This window comes from Nyctereutes procyonoides, unplaced genomic scaffold, assembly GCF_905146905.1.
Source record: "Nyctereutes procyonoides isolate TBG_1078 unplaced genomic scaffold, NYPRO_anot_genome, whole genome shotgun sequence".
Taxonomy (NCBI): domain Eukaryota; kingdom Metazoa; phylum Chordata; class Mammalia; order Carnivora; family Canidae; genus Nyctereutes; species Nyctereutes procyonoides.
In genome coordinates, this window is record NW_026575030.1 from 31,082,795 (window position 1) to 31,104,300 (window position 21,506).

The 21,506-nt window shown below is 44.6% G+C and overlaps 1 protein-coding gene across 1 annotated transcript; it reads right to left on the minus strand.

Annotated features, from left to right (window-relative positions):
- Positions 1 to 8,241: 8,241 nt before the first annotated feature.
- Positions 8,242 to 21,259, minus strand: TIGIT (T cell immunoreceptor with Ig and ITIM domains). Its single transcript, XM_055315895.1, has 4 exons — positions 21,196 to 21,259; positions 19,882 to 20,208; positions 17,360 to 17,466; positions 8,242 to 8,478 (listed from the first exon to the last, which is right to left on the minus strand). The coding sequence occupies exons 1-4, from the start codon at positions 21,257 to 21,259 to the stop codon at positions 8,242 to 8,244; spliced, it is 735 nt and encodes a 244-aa protein (XP_055171870.1).
- Positions 21,260 to 21,506: the final 247 nt, after the last annotated feature.

Below are 21,506 nucleotides of genomic sequence, written 5' to 3' on the forward strand. Positions count from 1 at the left end.
GAACAATTCCGACCTGCAAACACACCGCAACCCCATTCTTCCTCATCTGAGCTTTCCTTCCTTCTTCCTCTTTGATCTCCGCCTTCTCGTAAAGGTGCTGCTGCTGCTGCTGCTAGGTGCCCGGAGTCCAGAATGCCCAGTAATCACTCAGGCACAAGCCTGGCACTGCCACGTCAGCCCCCGGCATGACCAAACCCAGGTTTCTCTTGCTTGGGGCTGAGAACTGTCAGATTTTTCTCATCAAAAATGTTTTCCAAGGAATCAGTGGATTACAGTTATTCTGCATTGAAAATGCACTTTAAAAAATAAATAAAAGCTCCAGACTGTTTAAAATGTACAGAGGGAGCAGGGGAAAGATAAACGTGCTAGTGTCTGAACCCAGTTCAGTTTATCTCCAGTTGAAACAATATACACTATATTATGTATAAATGTATACACACTTCCTATATATATCCATATATATATAGTGTATATATTATACATGTATAGGTGTGTATATGTGCATATACACACACATGCACATAACAAAATCAGATGCTCATTATAAATCCAGATGCTCATTACAGATGCTACACGAACAGCAGCAGAGGAAACAAGGTTGGACTCTTGCAACAGATCACAAAAAATAAAAACAGCCACTTGCAGTGATTTTGGTTACTTCTGTATGTTCACAAGGAACGGATTGTAACAAAGAAAAAAAAGGAACAGTGTTAGCGAAAGAGGAAAAAATGGGCGAAACCATCTTGATCCAATGGGAATGCAGTAATGTTCTATACCATTTCATCTGTTATTTCTTTCAGTCATGTTGATTTGATTTCAGTTTTTGGCCATTTAAAAAAAATTCTTTAGACTCAAGTGACCCACAACAAACTGAATAAAACTACAGTGAAAGCCCTTTTCAATGGAAGATGTCAGAAATCTCAAAACCCTTGGCCTGGCTCAGAACTACCATGTGCAAATCAGTACTCTCTTAATGTTTGAAATAAAAACTGAAAAAAAAAAAAACTTTTTTGAAGCACCTTAAATGTGGCCATCCATTCGAAGAGTGGGTGCCACTTTTTTCTTTGAGCACCTTATTGACGTGTTTTGCTATCTGCTGTCTTTCTGTTACCTGTTGGCTGAATGGCTAGCTGTTAACATACGCATGTGCGCAGACCAGATGTCTGAGCATGTGTGTTCTCAATGAAGTTTACTGTGGTGACTGCTGAAAGGTGAACCCATTTCCTGATTTTCCCGCCACAGTGTTGTGATAAGATTCAAAGAAACCCTATTCCCTGCACAGAAATGTTTCTTATCACATTGTATCTTAGTATGGAAAGGAATATGGTCCCTTTTCTGCAATTGCTACTGTACACACACGCACGCACGCGCGCGCACACACACACACGCACATATTCATTCGTCCAAGTGGTATTTTAAACGTCTGTGTGGGTGTCACTGTTCATGCAGTATCTATTTCCCAGTGAACTTTGAATGGAGGGCAACTTTTCTAACCAGATTGTCTTTTCAGACCGAAGACCTGGGAACTGGGGAAGAGTTTGGAAAGAGGGAAAGGCAAGGAAAGAGTGAGCTTTAAATTGAAAGAATAATTTCCCAACAGGAACTTGGGCTCGATGACTGCAGAGACTATAACCCTCCGATCTTTGCAGGTGGGCATGGAACACTGCTTGTATCAATCTGTGTACCCTATAAACCCATGTATACACAAACACACCCATCCATCCATCCATCAGTATATACGTGGTTTGGGATGAGCAGGTCAATAGTTTTGAGAGGGAGTTTGTTCCTTTTTTTTTTTCCTCATTATACTCTTAAATTGTTGTCAGTTATCAAACAAACAAAAAATTGTTTTGAAAAACCTTGCATACGCCTTTTCTATCAAGTGCTTTAAAATATAGACTAAATACACACATCCTGCCAGTTTTTTCTTACAGTGACAGTATCCTTACCTGCCATTTAATATTAGCCTCGTATTTTTCTCACGTATATTTACCTGTGACTTGTATTTGTTATTTAAACAGGAAAAAAAACATTCAAAAAAAGAAAAATTAACTGTAGCGCTTCATTATACTATTATATTATTATTATTATTGTGACATTTTGGAATACTGTGAAGTTTTATCTCTTGCATATACTTTATACGGAAGTATTACGCCTTAAAAATACGAAAATAAATTTTACAAGGTTTCTGTTTTGTGTGGAAGAGTAATTGATGTTGCTAAGAATGATGTTTGTTTTTTGGGGTTTTTGTTGTTTTTTTTTAAATGTTACCAGCACTTTTTTTGTAAGTTTCACTTTCCGAGGTATTGTACAAGTTCACACTGTTTGTGAAGTTTGAATATGAAGGAATAATTAAAAAAAAAAACTCTTCTCTGGGTTTCCTATTGCGTCTTCTTTATGTTGTGGCAGGGTCTCTGTTTCAGGTGGTCCTTCACAGTCTCTCATACCCCGTGATCAAGGTCTAGCTGGAAATTATCCAAACTGAGCATTATACCCAAAGACCAGAGAAATTCTCAATACATCAGTCCTCTTGATATAAGACATAAAAATCCCAGAATTGGTGATATCACTTTGGGGTTACAAAGGCAAATTTGGGCATTTTTGTCCTCCTGTCCAAAGCTCATGTGTGATCATGTGACTCAATTAGTGCTGTCTAAACTGATTCACCATTTTTTTTCCTTCCCATGTGCAAATCAGTATCTATCTGCCTCCCATGGAAATAACCATGTGACACTACACCCTTCTATCCTTGTATTGAAGGAAAACTCGTGGCTCAAAATATGTCCCCATTTGATGATTTGGGGGACCCCCAAGAGGCTATTTGCTCCATAACCCCCTTCTCATATACCTACACATAAGAGCTCTCAATCTCATGGTCCTCATGGAAATTACTGGCATGATGGAGAAAACGTACATCTTATTTGTCCCTAGGGCAGTCAACTCGACAGAAGTAATTCACCAAGTCTTCAGTAAGCACCTATATTTCACTCGACATTGTGCAGTTTGTGAAGGGAATGAAGACAATCAACCCTGGCAAGCTTTGAAATCTAACAACTAGGAGTAAAGATTCCATAAGATCAAGAGCTAGGTTGTACTGTTCAGATTGTGTCGGTGCCACGGGCAGGGTTCATTAAAGAGGGGTCCAAGGAATGAGCAGTTTGGGGACTCCCAGGTACTTGCAAGCTTTGGGTTGGAGGAGGTGAGTGTGGATGGACATTTCCACCAGTGTGAGGAACACAGATGCCTTGGCAGGGGCTTGGGATGGGGAAAGTCTGAAGGAGAACTCTGGGCTGAAAGGTGACTTCTATGAATTTAAATATTGACTTCTTGCATCTCAGTCACTGAACCCCTAAGTTCTCCTGATACTCTAGCAAGTCAAAAATAAAGAAAAAGCAAACATTTCACAATGCATGATTTGCCCGTATTTGATTTTTTGTGAACCCAAAAAACACCTTGATGAATTATTTATTTTAATTATTTGAAATAACAATTTCATATGTTGGATGATGCTTTGCTGCTCACAAAGTTAGAGCCCTGCTTCGGCCCATGTCCTTCTGAGGACGGCATCCCTATAGTGTGCAAGGTGAAGACAACTCTCTTATCACTTTCCTACTCTTTCAACTACTGCAAAATCTTCCACTATTCCACCCCCCCCCCGGAGCAAATGAATCATTTATGAGTTAAATTTCCATGTCTTGAGATCAACTTAATTGCAAACCCAAATACAGAGACTGAAGGCAATGACAATACTCTGGTTTAAAAAGTCATCGATATCCAAGATATGTTTGACTTATTAAAAGTTTATCTCACTTAAAGCACAAAATTTTAAAATACAGAGAACTTGTAGACCTCAAGGATATATCTGCAACTCTTAGCATTCCTTACATCCCAGTTTTCAAGAGTTCGATAATTCCAGACACCTGCGTTGCTCCCAACAAGGTTTGATGCCCCCTCAGGGACCTCTGTGGCATCAGCAGCAGCGCAGTGGAACAATAATGAGAACATTAATTCTGCATTTTTAGCTTACAAAGACTCAACCACATTTTCTTCGTCTTCCCAAGAACCTTAAGAAGTAGGTATTATTATCACCATTTTACAAATGAGGAAACATTTATAATGAGGATCAGGAGGTTAAGTGGCTTATCCAATGTCATAAAACTACATAGGAGCACTTAGCACTTAACCAAGTATCCTCTCTGTCCATAACACATCCTAGCTACTTCTCTTTTGATCTCTGCAAAATCAATTAGACTTTTAGCACCAGAGGAAGTATTCTTCACATGAAGTCAGAATAAGTGTAGTCTAGGGCAAATCCTGTGATACGAGTCTATTCCTGCATAACACCTACGAGTTGCAAACCTTTTGACAACGATGACCCTGTTTACCTGAACTCGATCCCTTAGCTAATTCAGATACCTTTTGGGAAGAGTCTGAAATAAACAAATACACAGTCTGGGCTCATGCTTTGTTTTGATCAAAGGAAGGACACAGCAAAAGAAAAATGAAGGACACGGAGAATAGAAGAAGACCTCCATGTTTATTCCTGGTGGGAGCCCTTTCAAATGCACAGCATCTCTACACCCACCCAATGGCTTCTAAACATACCTCTTCTGTGTTTTCTCCATACGCAAGGGAATTACTAGAATTGTGATGTCTAATATAGTGGCCATGTCATTATTTACACTTAATTAAAATGAAAAGAAACTTAAAATTCAGTTCCTTAGTCACATTCACCACGTTTCAAGTGCTCAAGAGTCACATGTGGCTGGTGGCTGCCATATTGAATGGCACAGATACAAAACATTTCTATCATCATGGAAAGTTCTATTGGGTAATATTATCCTAGACTCTACTTTCTGCAAAAAAAAAATCTATCAAACATCAAAGTACCTAATTCTGATTTCTTGAAAGCTCAGGCTCTTGCACACATAAGAATCCTTTGGGCCTCTTGGCGGGTGTACTTTGGAGTGGATGTTTACTAGTTACAGCCATGAATTAGGATTGGGAAGAACTGGAAGATGGAATAAAACTCACAGCCCACAGCTGGCAGCCACAGCCATGCTGCTGAGTCCTTCCCCTTTGTGGGTATAGTGTGCCCACCAGAATGCTGCCAAGCGTACGCAGCACACACAGCCACCCTGTGTGTCCAGCTTAGCACTAACGGAAACTGTATGCACCTGAGTATATGATGAAGCACCTCCAAATCACAGGTGAGAAGGAATGAGTCATGAAATAAAATTGTATGGGAAAATACTGTCTACTCATGAAGATCACCTACCTCAAAACTCCATGAATCAAAATTCCTCATATTTATTCAGGGCAATTCTCTGGATTATAGATCAGACTCTATATGCCGAGGCTTAGAATGTGAAGAAATAAAGGGTTGGGAATCAATACGTTTATTCCTTCCCAAACTCTCATTCATTCATTCATTTTTTCTCCCCTTCTCCTACCATGAAATCCAAGAGGGGATCCAAGAGAGCGTAGGATCACTTCCTGTGTGCACTTAACAGTCTCCCACCTCCATCTCCCCTGTAATACTTTCCTACGTGTTTTTTTCAAATGTCATAGTAGGAGGGAAAAGCCTCCTCAAACTCTATTTTGAATTAGAGAAAAAGAGAGAGCCCACCAGTCAGAGATAGACTCCCTTCCTTGGTGCCAGCTTGGCTTGGGTTTAGGGTCTAGTGCTGCGTGGTCCAATAAAAACATAATGGGAGCCACATACACAGTTTTAGATTTTCCAGTAGCCACATTAAGAAAGTAAAAAACAGGTGAAATTAATTTTAATAATTTTATTTAACCGACTATATCCCAAATACATCCTCTCAACATGTAATCAATATTTTTAAATTACTAACATGATAGTTTATATTCTGATTATTCACACGAAGCCTTCAAAATCTAGCGTGTATTTTACACGTCTAGCACAGTACATCTCAATTCAGATTAACCACATCTCAGACACTAGACGGCTACCCATGCAGAGTGGCTATCCCACTGGACAGCCCATGTGTCCAGGAACCCGGCTTTATGGGATCGTCTTCTCTGGTCCTCCATGGAAGATCCACTTCAATGAATTCCATTTTAAAATTTATTTTCTAATTCAATCTCATTTTAGCAACCTGACCTATTTATAACATCTATGGGTCCTTTTATATTTTTATTACCATCCAAATGGTATTTCCTGTTACCATAACCACGTTAACACTGCGACTCTCAGTCTAGCCGAGACCCAATCGACATCTCTCCATCGAACTGCCACTCCCTTTTGTCATGACATTTTAGTTCCTCTCCAACTCATGAATTGGGTTCTACTCCCAAGCAGTTTGCAGGAGTTCAGCAAGAAGAGTGGGGTGACCTGCCCTGGCACATCACAGCATCTTACGTGCATCTGTCTGTCTTCTGAAAGATTTAGCACTCTGGACAGATTTCAGCTTCTTGCTCCTAACTACATACGTATTTGGTAGAGGAGTGACCAAAATCAAAATCCAAATCCAAGGAGCGGGGGTTGAATCATCTTCTTGCTCAGTCAGCCTAATTCTTAGGGAGCAGAGCAGAGCTTGATTTCAACCACCAGTAAGACAGCCTTCTTCCCATCCTCACTCAGTTCCTATGGCCGTGGATGAAAACCTGTCACCTGTAAGCCCACCTTCCCTCCTCACTCCTGTAAGAGAAGTGGTGGCAGGATAGAGGCCAGATGCCAGTTAAACAGAAACTGGCACTTAGATGCCACCCAAACCCCAGCACGAAGAGCTCACGGGGTGAATTTAAAGGTTCAGAGAAGCTAGGGAGAGGGCATTCACCTTTAAACCCTCGATCACCCTCTTTCTTCTTTTTCTTAGGAAGTGTCCCTATGTTTTAAAATCCAGGTTTTCCTTTTGGTAGGACACAGATTCCTTCCTCACAAGCTCAATGGTGGATTGATAGAGAAAAGGGGAGGGTATTATGCTGAGTGAAGTAAGTCAATCGGAGAAGGACAAACAGTGTATGGTCTCATTCATTTGGGGAATATGAATAATAGTGAAAGGGAATATAAGGGAAGGGAGAAGAAATGTGTGGGAAATATCAGAAAGGGAGACAGAACATGAAGACTCCTAACTCTGGGAAATGAACTAGGGGTGGTGGAAGGGGAGGAGGGCGGGGGGTGGGGGTGAATGGGTGACGGGCACTGAGGGGGACACTTGACGGGATGAGCACTGGGTGTTATTCTGTATGTTGGTAAATCGAACACCAATAAAAATTAATTTATTAAAAAAAAAAGAAAAGAAAAGGTGGGTCCTGGCCGGGGGCTAGGATGCAGCTCCTATAGTGGACCCAGCACTCCTGCTCATGTCCCTGGCAGGTATCTGGAAGGCCTCGAGTCCCCTGAGCAGGCCATCCCTGGACTCCAGGCCCACCCAACAGAAGGAGTCTTGAAGGATCTGCCCGAGGAATAAAATCCCAAGCACTCTCCGCTCCCTTGGTTCTTCCATGTGGGAATTTCAGCAGCTCTGCTTCAGTTTCTCCACCCTCCCTAGACACAATTCCTGATCTCACTACACTAGCCTAACTGTTCCCTCCATCCTCCCGAGCCACTTCACCCAGGCAAGCTTGGCCTGATGACCACAGCCTACGCCAGCGGCTCTTCCCAAAGGCCTGCGTCTTATATCTCTGTTTTCACACTACCTTTCATGGAAATGTCATTACCCTCACTTATCTGTACGGTCTAAGGGGGCTGAGATCCGAAAGCCTGGTCTAGTCCTGTCCGAACCTCCCCTTGGCAGCCAGTGCCGGGCCTTGTTCATAAAATGCTTTGAAAAAAATAAAAAAATAAAAAAAAATGTTTTGAATGCGTGGATGCTGATGAAAATGACTGGGAGAAATGAGATGAGTCTTACCATCATCATCGTCGTCGTCATCACCATCATCCACCACAAAACTGCCACTTGCCAGGACCACCAAAACCCTGCCCAGTGCTACGAGGGGGAATGCGTTCCTCAGAGCCACAGGGTCTGCCCACACTGCCCAATTCAGAACCGACTCATTATTTCTTGACTCTGCATTCACAACCAAGATACAAGCTGCCCACTGTGGGTCTGCCACAAGGGAAGGGGAGGGAAGGGCGGGGACGAGGATGACATTCACTCACTCAACTGAACACACGCACATGCACGCACAGCAGCGATGGAGACCGCAGACCCTTATGTCACCACCTGTCACAGCAGGGACAGGAATGCATCTCCCAGAAGATGCCTCTGCGAGCTAACCAGTCTCGGCCATGAAGCTGAAGCTTCCAAGGCTCCTGTAGCTCAGGACGTTGAAGTAGTCGTGTGGCTCGGCATAGTCGTCTGCCCTCTGCTCCGTGTAGAGGCCCACGGGCACCATCTCTACCTGGATGGCCCTTCCAGTGGATGACAGGATGCAGGGACTCTGTTCTTCCTGTTCATACGTCATCGTCCTGAGGCCACTTTCCCCACAGTGGACTCTGCGACATTTCTTCTAAAAACAAACAAACTAGTAAGTGAGGATGTAGGGATGTTATTCAGAAGTTACTTCTCAGCATAATACATAGTTATGATGATCTCTCTCTTCCTTTCTTACACACACACACACACACACACACACACACACACTAACAAGGTTGTGTTCTTACCGACACCAATTCCCCAACCCTTAATTGCTCAACGTCATTACAACTAGATTTCAGGACTAACCGCTCCAGTGAACCTACACTTGCTCCACATGCAATGAGCCCTGCACCCCATTACTTACTACTCATTAAGTCCAGTGAGGCGGCTTTCTGCCTCAAACTCGCTTGTTCTCTTTCCTGCATCTGACGCTGTTGACTTCTTCCCTTATAAAATGTTCTCCTTCCCTGGCTTCCATGGCATCACTCTCTCTTGGTTCTCCTCTTCCTGAACTCCCACTTTCACCTTCAGCTGGCCCTGCTTTTCTTCTGCCCCACACTGACTCCCCAAATAAAGGGGTTCCCCAGAGCTCGACTCTCTGTTTCCTCATACCCAACACCCTCTCTGAGTCACTTCATCCAACGTCCCTCTACAAGCACCATCTGCCCTCTGAAGATTCCCGATCTCTACCCAAACTAACCCAGGCTTCTGCCCTGAGCTCCAGGCCTAGGCAGTCATAGCAAGTCATCATAGCAAGCCCAGACTCACCATGTCTCAAACGAGACCATCATGTTCCCTCCTCCACAAACTGTTCCTGTCTCTGCATTCTCTACTGGCTCATGGCACCAGCTGACCAGAAACCTGAAGCCTGATGTTAAACTCCAATCAGCCTAATCCCATCCAATTGTACTCCTAAGTCACCCTGAAATCACTTCTCACTTCTTTATTCCCACCCTCGTGTTTTATCTCACCCTATGTTTCTACACCTGCCTGCCTCTGGACTCCCTCTTTCTTCTGGTCTGACTTTCAAATGGCCACCAGCATAGTGATAGTTCAGGACTGGGAGTTGGAAAAGCCGTGCTTCTGCCTACAGCCCTTCGATGGCTCCCCTTGTCTGATGAAGGATGCTTAATCTTGTATAGAAGCCACAGGTCGATGTCAAGGGGTTTGTAAAACCCCACAAGTCAGTCCATAACTTCACTACATTCCCTGCAGGAGATTGTATGTGATGCCCCCTAAAATGCCTTTTGTGATTTGGTCACACTTACCTTTCCAGCTACATCTCCTGCAGTGTTTCCCCACTCAACACCTCAACTTTTGGTATAGGGCCTGGGTGCCAGAGAGATGCCATTTTTTGAGAAGCTGCTATGAGTATGCACTGGCTCACAGCATATGTAATCTCAGCAACAATCTTATTGAAGTTTCTACTTTTGAATAAGTAAAGAGGCATCAATAGGTGAAGCAACTTGTCCTGGACCAAGTTCTGAGTTGGGGCCAGGCCATGCTCTGTCTCCTCGGCAAGACTGTCTGTCATCTGATAGCTTCTTGAATGCCATGCACTGTTTCCGACCTCCCCAATTTTATATATGCTACTGCCACTGTCCATTTCTCGTAGTTCCCCAAAAAGTTGTCTCCTCTTTCCTCCCAACTCAGCTCTATAGCACATTGTCCAAGAAGCCTTCTTTGACCTTTCTGGGAGAGTGACATTCTCCCTGGATGCTAGAATATGTTCCTGGATGTTCTCTGTTACAACATTCAATGCTATCCTGAACTTATTATTACTCCTCTCACCTCTTCAGCCCCAAACTGTGAGCCTCCTGAGGGAAGGATCTCTACTCTACTCCCCTTTGCAACCTCATAGCCCATACAGACATTCAATATATGTCTTAGGACTGAAATGTATGTGTACTCACACATGTGTACACACACACATATGCATATGCAGGCATTCTTCCTCAGCACCGTACCTCAAAGTCCCAAGCAGGGACTCATGGTCAGATAACTATGATTGCTCTTTTGGGAAAATAGAATAGACCGCAAAATCTGTTTGGGGAAATAAAGGGTGTGAAATCAGCCATTACCCCATAGAAGAGCATCACAGGGGAAGGTTGTCCTAAGCCAAGGAAATCAAAGATCAATAGGCACAAGCAGGATGGCAGAAGAAACACCTGATAACATCCCAATGTAAAGGTAACACCCTCTTGGTCTTACTGGAAACTGTTCTAAACATGTCCTCATCCCCACCATAGGTCTGGATAAAAAAATCCCAAAAAGCCACACACAGGCTTAGAAAATAACAGCAAACACAGACCAAATCTCATTCTTCCCACCTTCATTACTTCCTGGGATAGGAAGCAGCAGCATCATGGGCTAGAGCCAAGCTCAGCAGTGCACAAATAAAAGCGAACAGGTAGGGTGAGTGGGCTGCATAGATGTACATCATGAATAAAAATAAAAAATTAGGGCTGGCGCCACACAGCAGACCTTGAGGAACCTGGCCTAGAGAGGGGCCATCATCTCAAAAGCACACATAGGAGCCAGGTGGTCTCTTTCCACTCACTGTGTCATTCATTCCTTTTCAATAGCACTGGCTGCACCCTAACCACAGGTATGAAGAAAAAGCATGGTCATCATGGATCGTGCTGATGCTGGACTTCAAAGAGTACTACATTCCTTGATGCAACCCAGTCCATTTAAAAAAATATAAATACCCAATTCTTTCTCAAAGAACTGATTGTGACCTCTGATGCTGGTGTGTTCTCATTTCCATTCTTAGATTAGCCACTCTTGCCCTGGAATCTTAAGACCATTTTGGTTTCCAAAGTCTTCTGAGAAATGTAAACATGCCTGAAATGGGTCTGTCAACTGTCCAGTTTTCATTTCACCCTGCCTAGGGGACTCTGTAATTGTCAGTATAAAAAACAAGCCTGGGTCTGATGTCCTAAAGGACCAAAGGGAGCTACAGAGATTGCAGCTGGGTCCTAGGAGGACAAACATTGCCCCTAGGAGAATGTGAGGAGGACGGAGAGTTGGCAGTCATTGTTATGGAGCTGGACACACCCATCCCTCCTTTCTCAGAAGGTCACGTAGGGGAAATTTTTTTTTCAATAGCTGCTTTGCAAACAATATCCATTCATTTAGTCATAATCCATGTGGGATCCATATTTTTGAGTACCAAGTATTATGAAATGCTACGGTAAATAAATTTATAATAATTACAAGAACCTAATCACCAATACTTATTACTACATGCCAGGAAAAATGCCAAGTGCCTTACATGAATTATTTGACTCAAGTTTTCCCATGACCCTACAAATCATAATTATTCCCATTTTACAGATACTACCACAGCAACTCAAGCGGTAGAGCCAGGATCCAAAACTAGGTCTGTCTGATTCCAAAGTCTATGCTCCTAAATAATGCAATCAACAGGCTCTCCAGGTCTGTAGGGAAGGCTGTTGGTACCCCGCTCAGATCCTCCCTACCTAACCAGTGCTCCCACTCCCCAGACACTAGGACTATGGCCTACCAGTGGCTCACAGCTGCCCCTTCTCTGGAGAATGGCTTTTGGGCCCTCTCTGGTGAGTAGCCAATGGGCAGTGATGACCGAGGTGAGTGTTCAAAAAGCCAGCTCCCTGCCTCAAGGTACAACCAAGTCTGCATAAAATCTTACTGCAACCAAGTCTCCTGCTGAGACCACGTCAAGCAGAGCTTTCTTCCCTCAGCCTTATCCTGATTCCCTCACTACCCTTTACCTGAGAGTCCATCCCAATAAATCACTGTCACCAGAATTCGCATGTCAGGCTCTATTTCTGATTTAAAAGGGTGCTCCCACTTGACGGGATGAGCACTAGGTGATATGCTATATGTTGGCAAATTGAACTCCAATAAATAAATAGATAGATGATAGATAGATAGATAGATAGATAGATAGATAGATAGATAAATAACTTCCTGCTCCCGGAAGTGACCCTAGAAGCAGAAGCAGACACAGGATGGGATTGTGGAGGAGAATTCCACCCCCTCCCGAGGTGGATGGGAATATAAACCCCACTACCAGTTGTGAAATGGGATGGGACACAGATGGAAGGGGATTAATGGGATGGGACACAGATGGAAGGGGATTCTCAGCTGGTGTCACATCTCTAATATCTGAGATATATGGGAAAACAGTATTAGAACTGTGGAACTTGAGACACCTGGGTGGCTCAGGGGTTGAGCACCTGCCTTCTGCCCAGGTCATGATCCTGGAGTCCCGGGACCAAGTCCCATATCGGGCTCCGTGCATGGAGCCTACTTCTCCCTCTGCCTGTGTCTCTGCCTCTCTCTTTGTGCCTCTCATGAATAAGTAAACAAAATCTTTGAGAAAAAAAAAGAAGAAGAACTGTGGGACTGAGTAGCTTTTACTTAATTCCCCCAGATGCACTGAGGACAGACCAGGATAGGCTCAGATCTATCAGCACCTGGAAGCAAGAAGCACCTGGCAGCTTCAGGAGAAACTTGGATGTTTCAGGAAACATCCATCTCCAGCACTAAAGACCAAGCGCAGGACCTACCTGTAAGAGAGATAGAACTTCCAAGCAGAGCTGGATTCTAAGCTTGGGCAAGCCTCCTATGTCTAGAAAAGAAGAGATCTCTATGACTCGCGAGGAGGATCCCTGGGTAGATGCATTTGAAAGCCACCTGCTTCTCTCGTATCATCTGGAGCTGCCAAAATGGCCCACTTCCCCTTCATGGAAGGTAAGGCCCTATTAGGACCTGTCTCCACCTCTTGTATGGGCCATCAGCCCCATATTTAGGGCAAGACTACAGCCTGGACTAGCTGAGAGAATGTCGGGAATCCTGAGGGAGAGAGGTTTTACCTAAAAGACATGGGTAATGTGTACTGGCAACAATGGGAGAACGTGTCTGGGAGTGAATCCTGAGAGTGATGGTCTGGGCTGGGCAAGTAGATTATGAGACTGGGCGAGATGTAACTTGTCAATATTGAGACCTGTCTCATGACTGAAGATGTAACACCCTCACAAGGGTCCCAGAAGATAAGGCTAATATACTACTGTCAAGAGAGATGCTAATACTGCTTTGGCAAATTATGGAAGAGAAAACCAAAATGCTCAAAGAGGTGGGGGTGCTATAATGTATATGTGCAAAATCATAAGGAACATATATATATATATTGGTCCCTACCCTCAGTTTCTACTAATGTTTGGTCTTTAATCCTGGCTCCTGACACAGTGCTCCTTAAACCCTTATAATCTCCTGGGTGATAGGAATGTCTCACACGGGACTCCTAAATCTCTTGGAATTTCCTGGTGATAGGAGTGTCTTTTTGTTCCAGTGAGGCAATGTTGGCTGGGCTCCTGGATGGAGGCTGGTGACCAGAAAGACCAAGCCATGATTAGAAACTTAGAACTGTCAGCCACGCTCGACTCTCATACTCCAGAGAGAGGAGAGAGGCTGGAAAATGAGTTCATAATCAATCATGCTTCTGCGATGAAGTCTCCATAAAAATCTCCCAAGTGTGGGGTTCAAAAGGCTTCCAGTTTGCTGACAACATCCACATGCCAGGAGGGTAGCACACCCCAACTCTCCAGGGACAGAAGCTCCTGTGCTTGAGACCTTTCTTGACTTCGTCTTGTGTACCTCCTTCATCTGGCCATTCATCTGTATCCCTTATCATATTCTTTATTATATAATAAGCCAGTAAATGTAAGTGTTCCTCTGAGTTCTGTGAGCTGTCAGCAACTTATCAAATCCAAGAAGGGGGTTGTAGGAACTTCAATTTATAGCCGGTCAGTCAGAAGTACAGGTGACAATCTGGGACTTGCAGTTGATGTCTGAAGTGAGGGCAGTCTTGTAGGACTGAGTCCTTAATTTGTGGGTTCTCATGTTAATTCCAAGTAGATAGTGTCAGAACTGAATTGATTGTAGGACACCCAGATGGTGTAGAAGAATTGGTCAGTGTGGGAATAAACCCACCCATCTGGTGTTTAGAAGTGTTCTGTGCAGTGTTAAGAGTAGAGAAGAGGAAAAAAACAGAGTTTTCCCCAATATAACCTACTAAATCAGGGATTGGCAAACTAAGGCCCATGGCTCAAATCTGGCCCACCACAGATTTTTGTACTGCCCGGGAGCTAAAAATGATTTTTATATTTTTAAGTGGTTGAAAACAAATTCAAAAGAAGAATAATATTTCATGACACATGAAAATTATATGAAATTCAAATTTCAGTGTTTATAAATAAAAGTTTGTTGGAACACAGCCATACTCATCCATTTGCATATTGTCTGTGGTGCTTCATGCTACAGCGGCAGCGTTGAATTGTTGCAACAGAGACCATATAGCCCACAAAGCCTAAAAGATTTACTACCTGGCCCTTTACAGAGAAACTTGGCCCTTCCCTGTAATACGTAATTTTGAAAATCCAATAGCTGATTATGTTTCTAGGGAGGAGCCAGAGGACACTCTTGGAATTTCCTGGTGATAGGAGTGTCTTTCCCAAAGGTGGGAAGGAATGCGCTAGGGAAGAGAGCAACGGGCATCACTAGGAGGCTTCGTGGTATCTCTCGTCTCTATGCTGGGGCTCAATGCTTTCATAGAACTGGATCAACACGAATGAGAAGACCCCCAAATAATATAGGGGCAGTGGCAGCTTAAGAAACAAAGTGGATGCAATTACTGCAATGGCAGCCAGGGAAGCCTGACCCACGGGGATATTAAAATGGTTAATAAAGCAGTGTTCCTAAGAGAGATAGAGATGGACAGCCAACAAGGGGCGTTACTTATATATGTAATCAAGAGATCAAGAATACATGAGAGAAGGCCGAGGCCAGCACCCCCTAGAAAGTCAAGACCTCTTGCCCAGTTTCCAGGTCTTTGAGCGACCCTGGGTTGAATATCCTCTGTTCACCCCTCAACTCCATCCTCCAACCAGCCTTCTGTTTCCTTCCATCCTGATTGTTTCCTAAGGAGACTGAACTAGAGTTGTTGCATCAGTGGGCTCCCTTGCTGTCAGGCTTGAGTTGGGTTCAGCCAATGCAGTAAGAGAATGCAGGGAAGGAGAGTGAGGTGAGGGTATATAGTCACCTGGCATTCTGTGTGCCAAGGGTGGCCTTGGGCTGGCTATAACCTTCCCTCGGGACTAAGAACTTCTCAAGGTGGTCCCGTCCACAAATCTCTCTCTATCCAGGTACTGGTAATCATCCTCTCCTTTCCCGTAAAGACCAAGGGTGACACCAACATGCTGCTACATCCTCCTTAATGCCCAGTCCTTTGTAAATGTCTGTTTTAAACTGTCCTTAACCTACCCACCTTAAAAGCCCTATACGGTCCCTTCTACATCTAATTATATCACCATACAGTTGCTGAAAATCAAAGAGAAAGAAAAATTTAAAAGAAGCAGAAGAAAAAGCCATGTCTGCAAAGGAGCAAAAATAAGCTTCACATAATTTCTCAACAGAAATATAGGAAGCCAGAGCCCATGGAAAAATGTTCTCCATGTGCTGAAACACAGAAACGTAGACCAGCAAAACAGATACATCACTTTTAAATTAAGGAAAAATATATTTTCAGACAAACAAAAACCAGGATGACTCATCACCAGCACAAAAGGAAATACTAAATAATATTCTTCAGACAGAAGGAAAATGATCCTAGTTACAAGATAGGAAATGCAGGAAGTGAAGAGCAACAGAAAAGGTAAGTCTAAGTGAATATTAACTTTATATTAACTAATAACTATAATATTAACTATTAACATTTCCTAAGATTCTTGCATAATCCAAGAAATGATAAAAGCCCTCATTTATACTAGACCTTAATAAGTCAAGGGTATATTTTGTAAACTCCAGTGTAACCACTAAAAGAATAGCAAAAAATGCCTCATTACCAAATAGGTCTTTTTTTTTTTTTTTTGGTCATAAAAGACAGCAAGAAAGACCAGGGAAAAAAAAACAGGCAAAACAAATATGAAGAAAATAAGGTGGTGGCTATAAATCCACTTATATCAGTACCAACAGCAGCAAGTACACATTCCAGAGGAAAAAAAAAGTCAGGGATGAAGAGTTAGGTTGTTAACTGAGTGGAACCCAGGTTGGGGAGAAGTGAATCAGGAACTAGGGAGGGGGGTCTGGATGAGGCGGAAAATAATGTTGGCAATCCCATTCTTGCCTTCCCTAAAATGTTTGGTGACTAGAATGAGGGTGACCTGGGAAGTCTTCAAAAACCCAAAAGGGCAGACCAAACAAGCGGTGGAAATCCCTTCACTCATCAGTAGCTATGGTTACAATACAAGCACGTGACAACGTGCCACCTGTTCACCACAACCCTGTGACAGAAAGCAAGCAGAGTCACCATCGTCCCCACTTTCTATACGAGGAAATGGAGGCTCAGGAGATTCAGCAGCTTCTCTGTAGTCACACTCGGTGCTGACATTAGAAACTACATCATCCGCTTCCCCATCCAGGGCTCTTTCAGCTGAGTCGCCCTCTTAAGCTGGAGTCACAGAGGATTTGCAGTCTGCTGATCCTGCCATGGACCTTTCACTCCTAAATCTGGGGAGTGCTTATTTCTCATCCTACGGAAGTGCTAGGTAGCCCAAGAATCTGGAAAGGTTGTTAAAAATTTAAAAAGCTAACATGCAAGACTCCCTAGATGCCCAAGATGCATCCAACTCACAAGAGATCAATCAAACTCTCAAGGGAGTGGCTTTAGGGACAGGCAGGAACTAGGAACTGTTAGGTGACAGCAAGATGGGAAGCATACCCCAGGCTTTCTGGGGTCCCCAGACAGAAGGGGGGGAAGGAGACAGAAGAAGAATGGAAACAGCTTCCCTAAAAGGCAGAGCAAGGACCATAGAAAAGCATGAAGAGTAGTGGGAGAGTTTACATCTAGATCTTTCTCTGGGCAGAAGGGGACATGGAAGGACAGGGGTGGGGTGCCCATGACCGAGACATGCAGCCAGAATCATTACCTTTCTGGTCCAGAGGCCCCCCAGGATGACTGCCACACAGATGACGGCCAGCACTGAGGCCATGGCTCCCAGCAGTGGGATCTGGAACGCAGCCCTGCGCTCAGCCACTGGAGGGATGACAAGGTAAAGAGGACGGGGTCAAAACCAGAGTAAAAGGCACCCACCACACAGTGAAGCCCCGGTGTCGGGGCACTGAGATGGGGGCTGGCCAGACCTTTCTCGAACCCCAGGACAGGGGTTCGAGAAAGCCCAGCTCTTCGGACAGCAGAGCATCGGTTGACCTGTCGTGACATCAACAGCGGATCTCCCGAGCAGTGGCGCACCGCTGCTCCACTTTGACGCCAGAGCTGACCACTGTTAACATCCCCTTCCTCTAATCGATAAAATTCACTTTGTATAATAATCATGAAATGAAACAAACAATAACATCCAGGATTTAAAAAAAAAACAGAAAGTGCATGTTTGCTTTTTACTGAATTTCACATTTATAACCATACTAGTAAAAAAAGTTTAATTCAAAATTAAAATAACGTTAATATTAAAATACCAAAAAAAGAGAGCAAAAAGCATATAATCTTTCACCTTAAGCCAGTAACATTATTCCTGCTGTGAGATCCTAAAGAGAATAAAGATCTAGAGCTTTATTCTTCACTTCTTCTCAGCACCTGGCACGTAGCAGGTGCTTAGTGAATATTTGTGACATGAATTAAAGCGTGACCAAATGAACTTCTATTAAGATGTAAAATGTAAGGAGGAGAAGCAGAAAGAGGGTTTTGAAGAGAAGAGGGGAACGCCTGGGTGGCTCAGGGGTTAAGCGTCTCTGCCTTTGGCTCAGGCCATGCTCCCGGGGTCCTGGGATCGAGTCCCGCATAGGGCTCCCTGCATGGAGCCTGCTTCTCCCTCTGCCTGTGTCTCTGCCTCTCTCTTGTGTCTCTCATGAATTAAAAAAAAAAAAAAGAAGAAGAAGAAGAAGAGGGAGAGCTGACCCAAGGGGAGTGTGAAAAGAACAGGACAACTGCCAAGATGTGAGCTATACTGTCAGTGGAGGAGTTTCCAGGCGCTTAGTCCCCCCCCCCACCTCCCACCCCTCCTTCCCAGAAGTTCTGGAAGATCTCAGGTGTCCAGGGAAGTTTGAAAGAATGGCCTAGCGGAGGCGATCCCCTCTAACTAAGGGTTTACAGTGTGGGAAAGGTGGTGGCTAAGGGATGCAGTAACTGTACCCAAGGGTGCGAGGGCGAGAGAGCCCGAGCTCCCCAGATAAGTTCCTTGACCCGCAGGTGGGGAAGGGGGCAGGTGGGAAGCCAAGTGGTCCTGCGGAACACAGCTCCCGGGCAGAAAGGGCGCAGGCTCTCACCCACCTGCTGCGTTGACCTATGTCAGAGCCAGCCAAGGAGCAGCATTTGAAAGGAAACTTTAAAGTGGCCTTTCATCTTCTCAGTCATAAAATTTAATCTCTAACACAATAGATGGCAGCAGATAGAAGTTCTGAGGGTGGGGCAGCCCAGGTGGCTCAGCGGTTTAGCGTGATCCTGGAGACCTGGGATCGAGTCCCACATCGGGATCCCTGCATGGAGCCTGCTTCTCCCTCTGCCTGGGTCTCTGCTTCTCTCTTTTTCTGTGTCTCTCATGAATAAATAAAATCTTTAAAAAAAAAAAAAGTTCTGAGGGTATAGTTTAGTGAAACCAGAGGCTCTGTGTTAAAACCAGCTCTGCTGCCCTGAGCAACAGAGCTAGTAAAGCTCAGGCCCTGCCTCCATCAGGCAGTCCCATGTGAGTGGCTGGCACTCAGAGCTAACGCTTGGCGCTTACCATGTTCAAGCCCCTTGTAGCACCTCATAAGGTTACATTTATTTCCATTTCACAGATGAGAAAACTGAGGCATGGAGAAGCTAAGTAATCTTGTCTGAAGTCAACTGCTGTTGACCAGGCTTTGGACCCAAGCTGTCAGGTGTCCGAGTCTGACCTCATGAGAACTCTGCTCTACTGTCTCTCAGGTCAGTAATCTCTTCCCACTTTCCAGAGAACTGGTTTAGGTGTTTGGGTAGATAATGAATGTGAGAGCATTCTGGAAAGTGTGAAGTACCATACAGATGTAAATTACTGTACTTGGGCATTTAGCGCACACTGTGTCTAAATCCTTTATCAAACTTCGATGCTAATTTTAATTTGCATGATTGAAGTTAAACTAATAAGCAAGAATGATCTTCCCAAATGACCCCAAAGACTATTCTTCCTAACCAACACACATAAAATGCACCTCTTACCCAAAACAGTGGTTCTCAATTCTGGCTGTGCACTTGAACCACCAGGCTTTTAGGGCCTATGACATCCCAACCTTGCCCCTGGAGGTTCTGATTAGGCTGGTCGGCAATGGGGCTCCAGCATCAGTACCACTGACGCTCCCCAGTGATTTGAATGTGAACCGAGGTTGAGAAACTCTGCTCTTGCACACTGTTTGGCAGAAACACATTTTGTATCCTGGAGCATGAAGGTCATCAGCCACTGTGCTCCAGAGGGCATACCTGAGCTTTGCAGGACCTCCAGAAAGAATGTCCCTCTGTAAATCCCATCAGGGTAGGTGTGATAGGTACAGAGGTACTCCCCCGTGTCATTCCTGGTCAGCGACTGCAGGGTAAGGCCCAGGTTGGGGCCTGGGGCCACTCGCTCTCTGAAGGCCGGATAGATGTGCCACCCCAAGTCAGTGTGATGAACAGCCAGAAGTTGGTCCTGCTTCTCCCAGTTGACCTGAGTCACATTGGCAGTGGTGGAGGAGAGGTGACATTGCAAGGTGACAGAGCCACCTTCCTTAGCAGAAATGTTCCCCATTGTCATTATCCTGCCTGAGACAGCTCCTAGGGAAGAGGAGAAAGTGAGCATGAGTCCCAGGTCAACAGCTCTCCTTGAATCTTCCCATAGAAATCCTAAAGGGCTTTAAGGCTCGAATTGGTTTCGGGGATGACAGACTTTCCTGTCCACCCTGTCACTCCCCATGTGGACTCTAACTGCTATATAATGGGGCACTTCACCCACTCAAGATATCCTGCTGTAATCTAGCTCCATGACGAGTCCATTGATTATTTCCATACTTACTCTGTGTCCCTACCTAGAATATAAACCCTTTATCTTTCAGCAGCCAGTTCTGTGCTGGGCACATTGTCCTTTGAAAGAAAACCTGGCTGTTTGGTTGACTGCCATTTGGGGTGCCTGGAAAAAACCGTCAGGAAAGCCACAAACTCCAAAGGAAAGGAGGACTGGAAAGAAACTCTTTCTCCCATACCAAAGCGCCCTCCTTGGCACTGACCACCCCCAGCACCTTGGGCTTAGCTCCACCCTCAAATGGTTCAAAAAACAAGATAAAAATGAAATTATACTATAGTTTCTCGGTATCTGTGCCAGATATCTCGGAAACATTTGTCTATGATTTTCAATACCGAAGGAAACAGATGTAAAAATTCAATCTATAATGAATCTCTGGAATCCATGAAGAAGACATTATTGATCCCCAGAAAACAGTGCCCTTCTAAAAGTCTCCTCAAGGACAGGACACAGAATGATGGAGCAGAAGCGAACTCCTACAAATGAACGGATCCTTCCTCCCCCTTGTCCCTTTCTTTCCCTCAGCTTCCTTTCTTGGGTTGGCCAGTCAGGCACCCCAACCCGAGGCCTTCATCCACCACCCAAAACAGAACCGGACCTCCTTCCCGGCGCTGCCTTTTCTCACCCAACAGGACACAGGAAGGACCCTGACAACCATGTGTTTCCTCCCCTCGATTCCCCTCTGCTCCCAACCTCCCTTTCCTCTTCCTCCAGATCCAAGCTGGCTTTTTAGGCCTTACCTGAGGTAGGGAGGGGAGCCTGCCCCAGACCCTGGGCCCAAATCAGGAGGAGATACCATTGCATGTTTCCACCCAGCGAGGGGGCCCACAGGAAGCAGCCGAGGCCTCCTCTGCTGCTGAAACCTGTGGACTGCAGCTGCGAGGCCAGAACTGAGCCTATGAGGAGAGAGGGTCTCGGAAAAACTGAGTTCAGCGAAAACAATGTCAGAGGCATATATGAAACGCTCTCAACAAGTACACAAACTGCATAGGGCAAGCCCACAAGAAAGACCATGAAGGAAACACACTAAAAAATAAACAAAAATGTGGTT

Bases quoted from the DNA above. Each gene is read 5' to 3' on its own strand.
- TIGIT (XM_055315895.1), bottom strand. From the start codon at position 21,259: ATGCAATGGTATCTCCTCCTGATTTGGGCCCAGGGTCTGGGGCAGGCT. The intron at 20,209-21,195 runs GTAAGGCCTAAA...CTTCCCTAGGAG, and splicing joins GGCTCCCCTCCCTACCTCAG to CTGTCTCAGGCAGGATAATG. The intron at 17,467-19,881 runs GTATGCCCTCTG...TCATCCCTCCAG, and splicing joins GGAGGTCCTGCAAAGCTCAG to TGGCTGAGCGCAGGGCTGCG.